Source organism: Paroedura picta, chromosome 11 (genome assembly GCF_049243985.1).
Source record: "Paroedura picta isolate Pp20150507F chromosome 11, Ppicta_v3.0, whole genome shotgun sequence".
NCBI classification, from domain to species: Eukaryota; Metazoa; Chordata; class Lepidosauria; order Squamata; family Gekkonidae; genus Paroedura; species Paroedura picta.
Window position 1 is genome coordinate 64,874,029 of NC_135379.1, and position 16,555 is coordinate 64,890,583.

A 16,555-nucleotide genomic window follows, 5' to 3' on the forward strand; every position below is an offset into this window, starting at 1 on the left:
GGAAATATTTTGGCATGTGTGAGCCATATTATTATTTCTGTCATTATTGTGTAATCATGAGCCTCCTTTTATATCTCTAATGCTAGCTTTTCGGTTAAATTCAGGGATCTAAAGGAGAAAAAGGCGACCTAGGACCCAAGGTAAGAGGAAAGGACATCTTCTGCAATTTGATGCCCATTTTGATCTCAGCATTATAGAAACAGCCTTTTAAAATGAAATCATTGTTCTTTTGTCACAGGGTGAACCAGGAGAACCAGGGGATGGTGTTATTGGACCACCAGGGCCACCTGGACCCCCTGGGCCCATTATAGCCATCCCAAGGGTAAGCATCACTTTAGATAAACCTAATTATAGAGTTACCCTTTTGCATCATTGAAACTGCATTTATTTTAGATTCGTCACCAACATTTGCCAGTTGTACAATATGGATCAAGCGATTACTTCCAAATTTGGTGAAGACCCTGCCCCAAAACCTCAAAGCATTTCAGAAATCCTCAAGCTTGTTGTCCAGTCTGGTCCACAGAGTCTCTTGTCTGCAGTTGCCTAGGTAATGCAAAATGGCTGCCGCAGTTTCATTTTAAAACCTGAAATGAGCTGTGTCACATCCTCCCATTTGGTCCACGGTCCACTTGGGCCTCGGTTATAGGGTTGCCAGCTCTATGTTGGGGAATACCTGGAGACTTTAGGGGTGGGGCTGGGAGTGGGTGGGATTTGGGGCAGGGGGATCAGAGTGGAGTATAATGCTGTGGAAAAGCAGCCATTTTCTCCAGGAGAATTGATCTCTTTAGTCTGGAGCTGAGTTATAAGTCCAGGGAGTCCCCCAGGTCCAACTTGGACACAGGCATCCCTATTTGGATTGCCAAGAGCCTGATGGAACTGGTTGTATCTTAAAAAAACATTTTTACTTTCCACATATACCCAACCCCCCCCCTCCCAACACACCCAGACAAACACTGGGGGTTAGCCCAGCATAAGCTGCCACCATCAATAGAACTTTCCCCTCATGGTTATGCTTTACCCTGTCTTTCTTGAGCACCAAGAGAGTGTGTGTGTGTGTTTGTGTGTGCGCGAGAGAGAAGCAGAGCCTCGAGGTCTGTCTCCCCACCTTCTCTCCATCTGTCTCCATCAGATCCATCCTTACTCAGCTGCCTAGTCTCTAACAGTCTTAGTATTGTGCATGAGATCTTCCCTCAAACCACCTCCACTGAACACCCAATGGCCTATCGTAAAAGAATCTTTACTGACTACACATAAATCCCAGAAAGCACAGAGAACAATCAGGGCCATTCTGCACAAGGACCAATGTGGCCAATTGCTTTCACAAATCAGAAACGCTATTTTAAATAGTGGAATCTCGGCGTTCCGCATACCTTCATTTGTAGTGGAATCCAGTAGCGTTTCATTCGTTCCCCACAGGTTTCCGGTCTCACAGGAATCGCTAGAAAGGAAGCAATTTTTTTCTGTGCTTGGTCCCGCCCCTGGCCATCAATCAAACGGAACAGCCAATGGGCAGTTGTTATCATGCTCCGGAAAAGCCCCTTTCCCTTTAAGCACAGGTTTAAAAAAAAAACACGTTGCAACGAATATGCGTTGATTCGTTGCAATGGAAAGACCCATCTAGCTGGCGTGGGAGCTGGTGATTCATCGTTATCACGCTCCACCAAGTGGGGGGAAAATCCCCCCCCCTCGCATGGGCGCAAATTTTGGCCGAAATTAAAGGGAACTGGCGAACAGAGGGCTGTGTTGTGCTTGGGGACTTAGGGGAGCTTTAAAGCCCTTCTGTGGAGGGACTGTAGCTGGAGAAGCCTCGCTGGGTGAATGAGGCTGGTTCAATGAGCCTCGCTGGTTCGTTGCTTTCCCTGCTCCAAGGAAAAAAAATTGCCATTGCTTTGCTGGAAGTTCGGAGGAGAGAGCCAGGGGGAGAGACTTTGTTGCAACTGCTACATTGAGAACGCACATGTCTTTTTCGCAAGTGTTGCAGGTTGTTGACAAGAGTGTGGCGATTTTCTGAGGGTGAATCCACTTTTCCTGATTCCTCGAAAATCGCTACAACGAAGTGATTTTGGCGCTAGTGTTGCAGGAGTGTGGCAGATTGTTCATGACGTCATGCGTAATGCAGTTTTAGTGGCGAAAAGAAAAATGTAAGACTAGTGCTATATTAAACTCGTGCGGAATGGCCCTCAGTGTTTCCAGCAGAATACTTAGGAAAGAGTTGAAAGCTACATTGCTATCAAATCCGGTACTTACGAAGAGACCGTTGATTAATACTCCTCTTCTAAGAAGCCAGAAGATACATGACACGTGGGCATGATCCAGCGCAGGACAACTTGTGGCCCCCAGCCCCATTTTAAATGAGAATGTATCAGTTTAACAATTGACCCAAGTGATTCATTGGTACTATGTGATATTGTTGCATCCCCCTCCTCCTCAAGCACCAAAATGGCTGCGGAGAGCTGTTTCAGCAGAACAAGATAATAGGATACTGTCATTGCAATTTATAAACTGCTAAATTCTTTTCTAAAGTGGTGTCGGCAGCCACCGGTTGTCCCATGCCCACCTCTAGCATGTAGTTTGGCTCTCAGAATGGAATCTCCTGGCAGGGCTTATTTTACCTATCAGTGTGTTCAGAGTGTTAACACAGAAGTTCAAGCCAGGTTAACAGTTATATAAGTTATGCAAGTTGAGAGCCAGCGTGGAGTAGGGGTTAAGAACAGCAGCTACTAAACTGGAGAACTGGGAGCCATTCCGCACAACCGCCAATGTAGCTAAATGTAAGCGCTATTGTAAAGCGCTACAATTAATAGCGGCAGGTCTTGACAACGCACACAGCCGGTTCTAGCGGGGAAAAGGCTCTCCCACTAGCTCTGTTTTCGTTACCCACAAGTTTCCAGTCTCGCCGGAATCACAGCAAAGGAGGCAATATTTTCCCGCCGCTAGCCATCAATCAAACAGAACAGCCAATGAACTGTTGTGTTCATGCTCCTGGAAAGCCCCTTTCCCTTTGAAATCTGTTTTTTAAAAACCCAAAAACACCAGCAGAAATGAATATTTGTTCATTTGATGTCTCAGAAAGACCTTTTTTGCTGGCAAAGGAGCTGATACACACTCTTCAAGTAAAAAAATTTTTTCTCCCTGATGGGTGCAATTTCTGGCAAAAAATAACTGTATTGTGCTTGGAGAGTTTAAAGGCAATTGCAGAAGGGAGCTTTGTTTTACTGTTAAGCACTTCTGTGGAGGGACTTCATCCGAAGAAGCCTTGCTTATTCGTTGCTTTAGCCAGTTTAAGGGGGGGATAATGGCGATCGCGTCTCCGGATGCTCAGGGGCAAGAGCTAGGGAGGGACATTCTTTCTACCGCTATATTGAGAATGCACATGTCTTTTTTTGGATGTGTTGCAGGTTGTTCTCAGGAGTGAAGCGTTTTTTTTAAAGAGGAAATTCACTTTTTACGATTCCCCGAAAAGCGCCACATCAAAGCGCTTTTTGTGGGAGTGTTAAAAAAATAGTGTTACACAACAGTTAGACTTCAGCAACATTAGCGCTGTGTGGAATGGCTCTGGGCTTGATTCCCTACCCCCACCCCTCCTCCACATGCAGCCAGCTGGGTGACCTTGGGCCGGTCCCCTCTCTCTCAGAGGCAATGTGAATGGGGCCAGCGGGTTAACATTTTCCCCTTCCCAGCCGAATTTGGGCCAATTGCTTCAAAAGCCTGAATGGATTAAGTGCGAAGCGGTGAAATTCTAGCCTGGGTTATTCGTAATGCTGGGTTTTAATTTACAACTTTTAACATTGTGTTGTCTTCTGTTACTTTGTAAGCTGTTTAGGACAAGTTCCCCAGGACCGGCAGCATGAAAATCCCCTCAATAAATTAATAGAATGAATAAATTAAGACTGAAGCAAACAATATAAGAGGGGAAACAAACGTCTACCCCAAATCTTCCTACTTGTGTCAAAAGGGTCAACGTACGACCAATAAAAAATGAAATATTTATTGTATAGAGCGCATATATGAAATGAAAAACATTCAGGGTCGGGATGTCAGACTGTACAATTTACAAACACTCCTGGTGGGTGAACATGAGCTGTGGACCACATAAAACCAGATGCCTTTTAGCTTCCACAGCCGCCTTCTGTGATTACAGACACATTAAATCAGGGGTAGTCAAACTGCGGCCCTCCAGATGTCCATGGACTACAATTCCCAGGAGCCCCCTGCCAGCATTTGCTGGCAGGGGGCTCCTGGGAATTGTAGTCCATGGACATCTGGAGGGCCGCAGTTTGACTACCCCTGCATTAAATACACATAAACTCATATTCAGAGAGTATTATATATTTTTCCACAACCAGTTCTCGCCTATTTTGTGTGGTTAGGCAAAGGATTTCTTATATATGATGCCGTGGGTTCATCCTCATAACTTGGATAATATGGAAATTTCATAGCACCGAATGTGTATAATGTGTAGATATACTGGTTGACCTTTTTGACACAAATTGAATTAAAACCGATTAATCTAGGCTCCTCTGCCATGGATCAAATGGCAAATAGAACCATTTCCTTTGGATAGCCCACACATCACCATAATCCTGGCATGGAGCATGAGAACTTCCGTTACCCAGCTTAGAATGTATTCAGAGGTGGTTGAGGGGTTAGAATCCGTGCCTTATGAGGAGAGGTTGAGAGAGTTGGAAAAGAGGCGGGCCAGGGACCGTAGGACAGCTGTGCTGAACTACGTAAAAGGGGGACATGTTGAAGCGGGTGGCCAGCTTGTTTGCTGCAGCTTGAGAGACGAGGACTAGGAGTGGTGGATTCAAATTACGGACAAGGAGGTTCCACTTCAATATTAGAAAGCATTGTTTCTTTCTGCCTTGTTTCTACCTTGTTTCTACCAGAGGGGATCCTGGAACTCAGCCCTGCCAAGGGGGTACAGACAGGTTGGGAAGAGAGGATTGGTTGCTCCGCCCTTAGGGAAGCATTTAAAAGGCTGCCCAGGAGCTGCAATGGAGGAATGGGTGGCCTCAGCAGGTGGCAATAGGTACTTGGTAGGGCAGTGGGGGAAAGTGGGGAAGAAGAAACCTTCTTGTTGTGTTCTGAAGCTCCATTCTGGGCACTTGCCCAACAAAAACAAACCCTGGACAGTGAGGCAGCCCTGGACCAAGAACCAGAACTAGTCAGTCCTGACCCAATGAATGCCTGGCACTACCTGTTCCTCATCCTTCCTTTTCAGACACTCAATACTTCAGATGGAAGTTTTAACCTGACTGGACTTCAAGGATTTGGCCCTCCAGTGAGTAGAGTCCTTTGCATGATTTCTTTCACCCTGCAGTGCCTCAGTCCTGGGGATTGGTCAGGTGATAACACACCTCTTCTTCACCCAGGCCTTTCATGTCTAGTTTCCTCTGAGTGCTGAGAGGGAGGGAGGGAGGGTAGGGCTTATACTTTAAATGTTCTTAAAGTGTTGTAGATTATCTTATTCTGTATTGTTGTGACCCACACTGGGATCTTTGTGGGGTATAAATTCCTAAATAATAATAAAGCAACCTGCTAAGGAGGCCATAGAATCTTATTTGTTTTTTCCTACCTAAATGCAGAACTTTACATTTGTCCCCATTGAACTTCATTTTATTTAGTTTAGCCCACTTCTCAAGCCTATCATGATCATCCTGTATTCTGTTGCTGTCTTCAGTTGTTTTTGCTATCTCTCCAGTTTAGTATTGTCTGCAAATTTAATAAGTATCCTCTCTAATCCCTCATCCAAATCATTTATAAATATGTTGAACAACACAGGCCCCAGGACAGACCCTTGGGGTACTCCACTGGTCACTCTTTTTCAAGACGATGCTGAACCATTAACAAGTACCCTATGTCCACAGCATTCCCCTGATCCAGCAAGGTAGTCACTTTCTCGAAAAAAGAGATATGGTCTTCCTCAATATTGTTATTGTTATTGCTGTTGTTATTGCTGCTGCTGTTGTTATTGTTGTTGTTATTGTTATTGCCCACCACTCCCAAAACTGGCTTGTGGCAGGTTACAGATGTCTACTAAAACCCGCCGATAAAAAACCCATTAAAACGGACAATAAAAACACAATTGGAAACAGCAACAAAATGGTGAAATTACCTCAACCCCATCCCTACTTCAAGGGGAAGAAAAGAGGGTCCAAATGACACTGACCGCTGGAGTGGGGGGGGCACTGATCTTCCTCGCCTCCCCTGGCCTCAGCCACAGACCTGGCGAAAGAGCGCCGTTTTGCAGGCGTTATTTTAAGCAGAAGGGGCAGACAGTGGTGTAGAGCAGTGCTCCCCAACCTTTCCGAGGCTGGGAACCAGCTGGGCATCGGGCCACGCCCGCGGGCCGCGTCCACACGGGCCGCGCATGCGCCATGCGCGGCCCGGCCCTGATTCCCTCTCCCCGCCCTCCCGCAGTAAGAAGCTTCCCGGGCCGCAAGCTTGCGGCCTGGGAAGTTTTTTACTGCGGGGGGGGGCGGGGAGAGGGAGCCGCAGCCCGGCGCCATGGCCTTCGCGACCCGGCACCGGGCCGCAGCCCACAGGTTGGGGACCACTGGTGTAGAGGGCAAGAGTGCAGAGGGCAGGGGCAAAGCAGCCCAAGACTCCCTGCGTACAATCCATTCACAAAGCAATTCCAGGAAATTGTAAACATTAAAAAATGGGTGTGGCTGGGAGGGGAGGGGGAGTGGGGCTGACTGCAGTTTGGGAGTGAATGGCGATTCAAAAAGAGCAGTAGTCAAGCGTCCCTGAGTGAAATATTTTCACATGCTTGTTTTGTTGTTGTTACATTCCACAGGGGCCAGACGGCATGCCCGGACTGCCAGGATTTCCTGTACGTTTTAAGTTCTAGAACTCGTTAATATGTGCCTGCACCCATGAACACGTGGCATTTGCTGCACTGCTTAATTTATATAGTTCTCAGGGACCATAAAAATAAGGCCTTACAGTCAGAGGAGGTCATGATAAGAATGCGATTAGAACTGGAAAGAACTGTGTACAAATTGGAGGGGGGGGGGTGTCAGTTGTGTCTCAGGGGACCAGCGGTGTAAGGTTTCCTTTCCAGATAAACTCAAATTGTTTCGTTCCACCCATAAAATGTTATGCCCCTCTGTTTAATGAATTAAAAAAAAAAAGATGGTTTTAATTGTAAGCCATCTCACGCAGGGCTCTAAAGAGGCAGCCTGGTAATAAATAAATAATCTCTTGAGTTGAACAGCTGAAGGGAGCCATGACTCTCCACCCCACACCACCTGGTTGGCCCTGGGGTGCTACTGGACTCAGATCTAGCAGACCAACATGGCTGCCTCATGAACTGATCTGTAACTTGGACCAGAGCTAGAAAAGGGTAGAAATGGGAGGGGCTGTGTGTGATCCACTGTACCTGGGGAACCTTCAAACAGACACCAAAAGGTGCTGAAGTCACTCCTGTAATCGCTCCTTTCCACCTTGTGATTTAATTTCACACCTTTCCACAGCTCATGACCTGGGAAGTCTCCACTGCTCTATACAGGGTTTCCCCTTCCTTTTGCAGTACGGTTTCCCACCGACCCCTCTGTGCTGGGTTCCCAGTGGGAAATTCAAAGAGAAAAACAGGCTCAAGGGATTAGGATCTTGAGCCTAGTATAACCCAACCAAGGCTGGGTTGATCATCTCAGCCACATGGGATTCAACGAGACCCAGCCTGGATACTATTAATTTCCTATAATAGGGGGTGGGATAAAAGCACAGTATGGGCATGCAGGAACAGAGGTCTGGATCCTCTCTTCACTCCCACAAGCTACTTTTAAAAATTGTTTTTCACCCTTTGCAAAGTTCCTTCCTGTCTTGACTCCAGTCCAGGACAACTGATTAAAAACTGATTAAAACGTGAATTTGGGAGACAAAGCATGGGTAGGGAGAGGTCCCCACTGCCATCTACCCTTGCTGAGTTTTAAGCCACACCAACCTCACACCCCTTACCTAAGGATTGAACAGCTCTCCAGTTCTGTGTACAGGTCTTCTGCTTTCCTGTCTAATTTATCAACTTTAGAAGCTACTTAATGTTCCTCCTGCTTATAAAAAGGCATATCATCTTTTTCTAGGGCCCGAAGGGACCAAAAGGCGACATTGGGCTACCTGGGCTACCAGGTGAGAAAGGCAAGCAGGTAAGATGCAAGAGCAGACAATAAGTCCCCAACAACCCCGTTTCGAAATGTAAAGCAGTTATTGGGACCGTGTGGATTAACATTTCCCCCATAGGAAAAGAGGCAATGTAGGGGCCCTTCCCAGGGACTGGCCACCCAGGCTGAGGAAGTGGAGAAGATCTGGGAGCCAGAGAGCAGGCAGCGGGTGGGCCAGGAGTGCTCTGGGCTGCTTACACAGAGGGCTTAGATTGGGCTGTCAGCTATGGTTGCCAACCCCAGTTTGGGAGCTTTCTGGAGATTGGGGCATAAAGACTGGGGAGGGGAAGGTCCTCAGTGGAGTACAGTGCCCTAGACGCCACACTCTAACGCCGATATTTTCTCCAGGGGAACTGATGCCTGTAGTCTAGAGATCAGTTGTAAGGTTGAGAGATATCCAGGCCTCACCTGGAGGTTGGCAACCCAACTGCCTACAGTCCCTACTTCCAACCTGCAGTCCTTTGCCATCCACCTCTGGTTCATTGCAGCCACATATCTCTGTAGAAATAAAGGAGAGCCCAAATGGGCTCCCGATGGCACCCTAAGGGAGCTGAAGGCCTTCTGCCCCCTCCCCCAGCGGTTTTCCCACGCAGAAACAGTGCTGGGGAAGGGCGTTGCCTCCCCATTTCTTCCTCCCCCACATGCACAGACTACTCCATGTGGAGCCACAGATATACACAAAGAACTCCCTCCCGCCGCACCCCCCCCCCTTGGTTGTTTTCTTGCAGGAAACTGCCTCAGGCCCCTCCCCCACCATGGAATTCTGAGCCCACCTGGGCTCTTTTGTTTGTTTGTTTGTTTAGTTATATTCAGATACCTTGGCATACATAAAACAAAATTTAAACCAGAAACAAATTCCGGGCATAGACATATGGACAACAGTAATAAAGCCTTTATGTCGTACAGCCAATCTGCAGCAGAGATAGATGGTTCTCGAGATGATCAACAGAATTTTTGCAAGGTCCACTATCTGAGAAGGCTCCTTTGAGCTCAACATTTTCACTAGATGTTTCTCATCGATGCACAGACACTTCAGTTTTCCCCAAAACCCCACAGATAAAGATGGAACATTTGAAATTTGGGGCAGTTGAATAATAGGTGGCTAAGGGAATCTGGTACATTGCACCCTTGCGGACAGCTTCTCTCCTTTCGAGGAGTTTGAAAGAAGCGGCCTCTTGATGGGTTTGAAGGGAAAGGCCCTCTTTAGGGAATAGTCATTTAACACTTGAAGATTGATTTATAAGACAAGGGGATGCCCCAGTGGCCTGGCGAACAGATCCTGTGGCTTGATGTGCCTATTATCTGAACAATCTTTTTGTGATCAGCTCCAGGTCTATGCTCTCATCATAACTGACTAGAGTAGAAAAATCTACTTAAACCAAGTGTTAAGAATAAATTTTCATCAAATCAATGTCCTTTCATTTGAGTTCTTAATTTCTACCCACTCAAAGCTAAGATTACTTCTAAGTTTTCAATCTCCAAAAATTCCAGTCTTACATTCAAATAGACATAGTTATCTAAATTTATTTGATTTATTTATAAGCTTTTGCTCACAGTTGTTGTGTAGCTGTGGGAAGGAAAGGAAAGGAAGGTCTTTATTATTACGGTACTAACCAGTAGTCAAATTACAAGGTACATAAAAACATCTGGCATTAACAAGATAAAAGAATCATTGATAACTTAAATATTATTTTAAAAAAGATAAAAACATTCCAGCTATAAGAATCATCCTGGTTTTAAAACTCACAAGCATTATCTCAAGCAATTGAGACTATCTCTACCTAAGTTGCTCCGAATCCAACCAGCTCTTCCTTGTTTTGATTGCTCTCCAAGCAAATCTGGCCACAATAGAAGTTATTTCTGTGCTTTTGTCTGACAACATGTCTGTGATTGCCTCTGAGTTGGGCTTATTCTGTAGGGAAGATCTAAGTTCTCCCCTGAATTGATCGTATAGCCTACACTGGAGTAATACATGTTCAGATGTCTCAATGCTCCCATCCTGGCAGATGCATAAACGATCACAGATGGGTAATTTTTTGAATAAGCCTTCCGTAAAAGCGGATGGGAGCATGTTATATCATAAGAGAGTAAATGATCTCCTATGTTCTGGGAAAACAAGATTAGATAAATAAGGTAATGGCCTCAAATTATTAAGTGGAAGCATTGGAAAAAGTGGATTTTTTACTTGATTGAAATCCTGTTGGCGATGGATATCTAGGATTCTTTGTTTTATCGTTTCCTTTGCTCGGTTGAAACCCAGAGACAGTATTAACTGTTTGGACAGACCATATGAGGAAAGTTTTTTCTCAAGAGTGGATATCCACAGTACAACCAATGATTCAGACATCATTAGGTAAAGTGACGTACATATCCATATTCTGGTCTGGATAGAATACATTCCTGTTTCCACCCGGATTAAAGCGTTGGAAATGCTGGTTGGTACATGGAGCAGGGATCTTAAAAATTTAGCCTGGGTCTTTTCTAGGCTGGAAATATTGGCATTTATACACAATGGGGCCCCATACATCATCTGTGCTAGAGGTTTTGCCTTGAACAGCTTAAGGGCTGCGGGAACATTACGCCCACCTTTGTGCCAGAAGAATTTCTGAATGGCACCTGAGCTTCTATGGGCATTTGAGGAAATATATGATATATGGGAGTTTCTACGGCCATTTGATTGGAATAGTACTCCCAGATATTTGTAAAATCTGACCTGTTCTATGGGTGATGAATTGAGATGCCATGTATATGTTTTAGGTTTGTTACCAAAAACCATAATCTTTGTTTTTGAATGATTGACCTCTAGCTGGTTCAATCGGCAGGAAGTACCCAATAGAACCAAGGCCCTTCTCATTCCATTTGGCGTTCTTGATAACAGGACAGCGTCATCTGCATAGAGCAGTAGAGAGATATGTTTGTTAGCTATCTTGCCCTCCTCCAAGTGACAACCTTTCAAATACTTAAAGAGGGCTATCATGTCCCCTCTCAACCTCCTTTTCTCCAGGCTGAACATTCCCAAGGCCCTCAACCTATCTTCATAGGGCTTGGTCCCTTGGCCCCAGATCATCTTCGTCGCTCTCCTCTGTACCCTTTCAATTTTATCGACATCCTTCTTGAAGTGAGGCCTCCAGAACTGCACACAGTACTCCAGGTGTGGTCTGACCAGTGCCGTATACAATGGGACTATGACATCTTGTGATTTTGATGTGATGCCTCTGTTGATACAGCCCAAAATGGCATTTGCCTTTTTTACCGCTGCATCACACTGCCTGCTCATGTTTAGTTTACAATCCACAAGTACCCCAAGGTCTCGTTCACACACAGTGCTACCTAGAAGCGTATCCCCCATCCAGTAGGCATGCTTTTCATTTTTCTGACCCAGATGCAGAACTTTACACTTATCTTTATTAAATTGCATCTTGTTCTCATTTGCCCATTTTTCCATTGTGTTCAGATCTCGTTGAACTCTGTCTCTATCTTCCGGAGTATTTGCCAGTCCTCCCAATTTGGTATCTGCAAACTTGATGAGTAGTCCCTCCACCCCCTCATCTAGATCATTAATAAATATGTTAAAAAGTACTGGGCCGAGCACCGAGCCCTGAGGTACCCCGCTACTCACCTCTCTCCAATCTGATGAAACACCATTGACAACAACTCTTTGAGTGCGGTTCTCTAACCAATTCCCTATCCACCTATCTGAAAATCCAGATTGCAGTCCTTCAACTTATCCATCAGAACATCATGGGGAACCTTGTCAAAAGCTTTACTAAAATCCAAGTAAACGACATCAACTGAATTTCCACGATCCAGCAAACCTGTTACTTGGTCAAAAAAGGAAACTAGGTTGGTCTGGCAGGACCTGTTGGAGACAAATCCATGCTGACTTCCTTGGATCACCAAATTGTCCTCCAGATGTTTGCAGATCGCTTCCTTTAATATCTGCTCCATTATCTTCCCCACAACAGAGGTCAGACTCACTGGTCTGTAGTTTCCTGGGTCATCCTTCCTCCCTTTTTTGAAGATCGGAATAATGTTTGCTCTTTTCCAGTCCTCCGGGACATCTCCTGTCCTTAAAGAGGTTCCGAAGATGATGGACAAGGGCTGTGCAAGTTCTCTGGAAAGTTCTTTGAGTACTTTCAGGTGCATTTCATCCGGACCAGGGGATTTGAACTCATCCAGTGCAGCTAAATGCCTCTCGACAACTTCTCTATCCATGTTAACCTGCCACCCATACACTATCCTTTGGCTACGGCCATCTCTAAAGGTAAAGGTAAAGGTATCCCCTGTGCAAGCACCGAGTCATGTCTGACCCTTGGGGTGACGCCCTCTAGCGTTTTCATGGCAGACTCAATACGGGGTGGTTTGCCAGTGCCTTCCCCAGTCATGACCGTTTACCCCCCAGCAAGCTGGGTACTCATTTTACCGACCTCGGAAGGATGGAAGGCTGAGTCAACCTTGAGCCGGCTGCTGGGATTGAACTCCCAGCCTTATGGGCAAAGCTTTCAGACGGCTGCCTTACCACTCTGCGCCACAAGAGGCTCACGGCCATCTCTAGATGTGCCTAAATACTTTGACCTGTGGGAAAAAACAGATGTAAAATAGGCACTAAGCCTTTCTGCTTTCTCTGCATCTTCCGTTAGAGTTTGTCCATCCACACCCAACAGTGCCTCCTTTACTTTACATTTGCTCCTCACATAACTGAAAAATCTTTTCTTGTTACAATGGGCTTCCCTGGCCAATCTTAGCTCACTCTCAGCTTTGGCCTTTCTGGTGATTGATCTACAGTGCCTAGTAACCTGTAGGTACTCTTCTTTAGAGCTCTGTCCTTCCCTCCTTTACCTTTTCCCCCAGATCCACAAAGTCTTTAAAAATATTTTCTATGGTCTGCTGGGCAGTATTATTTGTTCCTACATGGATGAGAAGGGAGGGGTAATGATCTGTGGGCTTGATGAGCCTGTCCAGCCGTTCTGTCACATCCTTGATGCATGCACCAGGTAGGCAGCAGACCTTTCGAAACAACAAGTCTGGTCTACACACTTTGGCCTCTAAACCTCTTAGCAAGGAATCCCCAATTACCAGTCCCCGTTTCTTCGTACCCTTGGGAGCAGAACTAAAACTCTTTCTCGTGGGGTACTGTGAAGTGTTTCCTGTGCTTTGTGGGGTCAGCGGGGGAGAAGACCTAGAACTCTCAGCTGTGGGGGCCTGTGACTTTTTTCCTGGTCTACGCTGGGGCTTGTTCTTCATGGGGGATTGCACATGCTCCTGTGTTCCTGAATCAACCTCTTCAGGCAGACCTTGGAACCGATTGCTGAGCATCAGTGGGTCAGACCTTCTTCTTATTCTTCTACTCCTATGTGTAACATTCTTCTAATTATTACCCTCCTGCATTAGGTGCTCCTGATTTTGTTTTGATAGATTTCCCTCCTCCTGCAGTGTAATCAATCGTTTCTCTAATCCCCGGACCTTCTCCTCCAGCAGAGCCACTAATTTGCCCTTGCTGCATTTGTACAAATTGTCCCAGAGGTAAAAAGACAAACATCCCGCAGATGGCACATGTCACTACGCAACCTTCTTCAGTCTTCATGCCAGTTTGATTCTCATGGATCTGAAATTCCAAATGTTTATGTGAGGAACAGATACAATAGTACACAAGGGTTCTTTGATGCAGGCATTCAAGACATTCTTCTGTGGCTTTTGTAGGGTGAAAAGGGAGAGCCAGGAGCAATCTTTGCCTCGACAGACTCACTGACGGAATTGATCCGCAGGCCAGGAGAAAAGGTAACGTTCTTGTCTTGTTTGTCATTCCCTCCCTAGCTCTTGTCCCACAAGCTGCTCTGTGTTCTCCTTAATCATTTATGTCCCCCTTTTCTCACAGGGTGAGCCTGGAGATGTGGGACCACGTGGGCCAATGGTGAGGTTTTTCGTGTTTGATTTTTTCCTGTTAATGTGCTCATGTTCAAAACATTGTTTCAACACGAGCACCATATTTCAACATTTGCAGTAACTTAGGAGCTGCATAGAACCATGGGTAGAACATTCATGGTAGAAAGCAGAATTAAAAACTGGACGTCCATTCATGTTTTGAAATGTCTGCCTAAGCCCTCCCCTCCTGGAATTACAACTGGGTTCCCAATGACACAGATCAGTTCCCCTGGGGGAAATGGCCACCTTGGAAGGTGGACTCTGAGGCCTCTCCCCTCTGCAACCCCCTCCTCAAGCTCCAACCCCCCTCCCCTCTAATCTGCAGGTGTTTTCCAGTCCAGAGCCTGCAACCTTACTAGTCTGTCCTGCAAACTTTATCCAGCTCTGCCCTGCTGCCCTCACGGTGCCTCCATGCCTGGAATTCCTGTGCTAAACACCAAGATCTTGGGTTGCTCCAAGGCCCAGACTTGCATCTGTTTCTGGACTCCCACAACTGCTGGTCAGGTCTAAGGCAAGCCTCTGCCACATCACTGCAGGGGTTTGGCCCAAACCTGGCCAAGGTTGCAAACTCCTTTGGGTCCACACTGGGGGAGAAAGACAAAGTAGAAAGGTACAAACGAAATGAATGGATGCAACAGCGACAGGCCATGGCAAAATCAAAGCCATGAATCAGAGCGGTCCACAAAGGTTCCTGTGCCAGTATTAGTTACACATTTGTGCCAAATTACAAGAATCAAACTCACAGGCCTTTCCATCAGCACACTTAATGGAGTGGAACATTTGCACCCTAGGGCTGGTTGAGGCTTTCCTTTAGTGTCACTTCGTTACAGGGTTAACCATGACGGTTTTGGGACAGTTTATGTGCTGCACTCATGTGCGCATGCCAAGGTGGAACGACACTTAAGAGCAAAGAGAGCTTGAGAGTCAGTGGGAATAAATTCCATTTCAAATGAGGTTTACATAATTACACAAGGGGTAGAGAAGGTAGAGAAAGAAGTACTTTTCTCCCTTTCACAAAATTCAAGAACTTGTGGGCACTCAATGAAATTGATGAGCAGTAGGCTTAGAACAGGAAGGACTTCTTCACCCAAAGAGTCATGAACATGTGGAATTCATCCCCGCAGGAGCTGGCAAAAGCTACAAGCACAGACATCACAAACATGTGGAGCAGAGGTTTATCAATGGCCTTTAGCTATATATGATCTGCCTATGGCAGTGAGCTCCAACTTCTTGGTACTTTGGGGGCAAGAATGGGATGGGTTCTGGAGTTCTGGCCTCACTAGTGGACCTCCTGATGGCATCTCAGTTTGGGCCACTGTGTGACACAGAGTGTTGGCCTGGATGGGCCACCAGGCTGATCCAACATGGCTTTTCCAATGTTCTTATGAAGCCACAAGCATATTGCATGTTCATAGTATCTCCCCTGTGTTTCTTTCCCTGGGATAATCATCCTTTTAAATTTTCTCTTTAGGGACCAATAGGGCCTGCAGGGCCTAAAGGAGAACTTGGTTTTCCCGGCCGGCCTGTAAGTACATATGTTGTACATATGTAAGTACATATGTTGCCCCCACCTCCCAGCATGCCTTATTTTGGGGAACAAATTTATCTCCTTTTTTCCCCTTTCAGGGACGCCCTGGCTTGAATGGACTGAAAGGCATAAAAGGTGAACGGGGTGTGACATTATACGTAAGTTTGAGCTGAGCGATTTCTTGTTAATAGAGCTTGCTCTGTTTAGCCTGGAGAGGAGAGACTGAGAGGGGATCTGATAACTATCTTCAAGTATTTAAAAGGGTGCCATATGGAGGATGGAGCAGAGTTGTTCTCTCTTGCCCCAGAGGGACAGACCAGAACGAATGGGATGAAATTAATTCAAAGGAAATTCCCTCTAAACACCCAGAAGAAGTTCCTGACAGTTAGAGCGGTTTCTCAGTGGAACAGGCTTCCTTGGGAGATGGTGGGTTCTCCATCTTTGGAATTTTTTAAGCAGAGGCTGGAGAGCCATCTGATGGAGAGGCTGATTCTGTGAAGATTCAAGGGGGTGACAAGTTAGCATGGATGAGCAATAGGGTTAGAATCATAGAATCTCAACCATAATGGGTGGTGAATGTCCTGCATAATTCAGGGGTTGGACTAGATAACCCAGGAGGTCCCTTCCAACTCTTTGATTCTATTGTTCTATGATTCTGAGGTTGACTCTAGCCATTATAGCCTTTGGAAATTTGATGAGAATAAACCGAGTGAAGCACATATCTGCGAGAGCCCACGGAATTTGGGTCCCCCCCTCCCCAGGCTGAATGGGGTCTTTTGCTTCCTGTTTGGGACTGCAAAAGTAGATTTCTGGATACTGGCAGGTCGTGGCTGGGGGCTGGTGCTTGGTTTGGTGGGCTGCACGTTGTGTGGGTGTGCATTTCTTAATTCATTTCACTGAACTGCGTGGCCCTGTGGGGCAGAGGGAGAGTCGAGAGGCT

At 46.1% G+C, this 16,555-nt stretch overlaps 1 protein-coding gene across 5 annotated transcripts in view; it reads left to right on the forward strand.

The window, feature by feature from the left end:
* COL15A1 (collagen type XV alpha 1 chain) overlaps positions 1–16,555 on the forward strand; it is a 161,886-nt gene that overhangs the window by 113,457 nt on the left and 31,874 nt on the right. For all 5 annotated transcript variants that reach the window (XR_013225305.1, XM_077302953.1, XM_077302954.1 and 2 more), the window contains 9 exons: positions 105–140; positions 239–322; positions 5,225–5,284; positions 6,803–6,838; positions 8,088–8,150; positions 13,866–13,943; positions 14,041–14,076; positions 15,559–15,612; positions 15,714–15,773. Coding sequence is in view for 4 of the 5 variants with exons in the window: in XM_077302953.1 (XP_077159068.1) it covers positions 105–140; positions 239–322; positions 5,225–5,284; positions 6,803–6,838; positions 8,088–8,150; positions 13,866–13,943; positions 14,041–14,076; positions 15,559–15,612; positions 15,714–15,773 (507 nt within the window). In the remaining variant the exon portion in view is untranslated. The remainder of the gene's footprint in view (positions 1–104; positions 141–238; positions 323–5,224; positions 5,285–6,802; positions 6,839–8,087; positions 8,151–13,865; positions 13,944–14,040; positions 14,077–15,558; positions 15,613–15,713; positions 15,774–16,555) is intronic.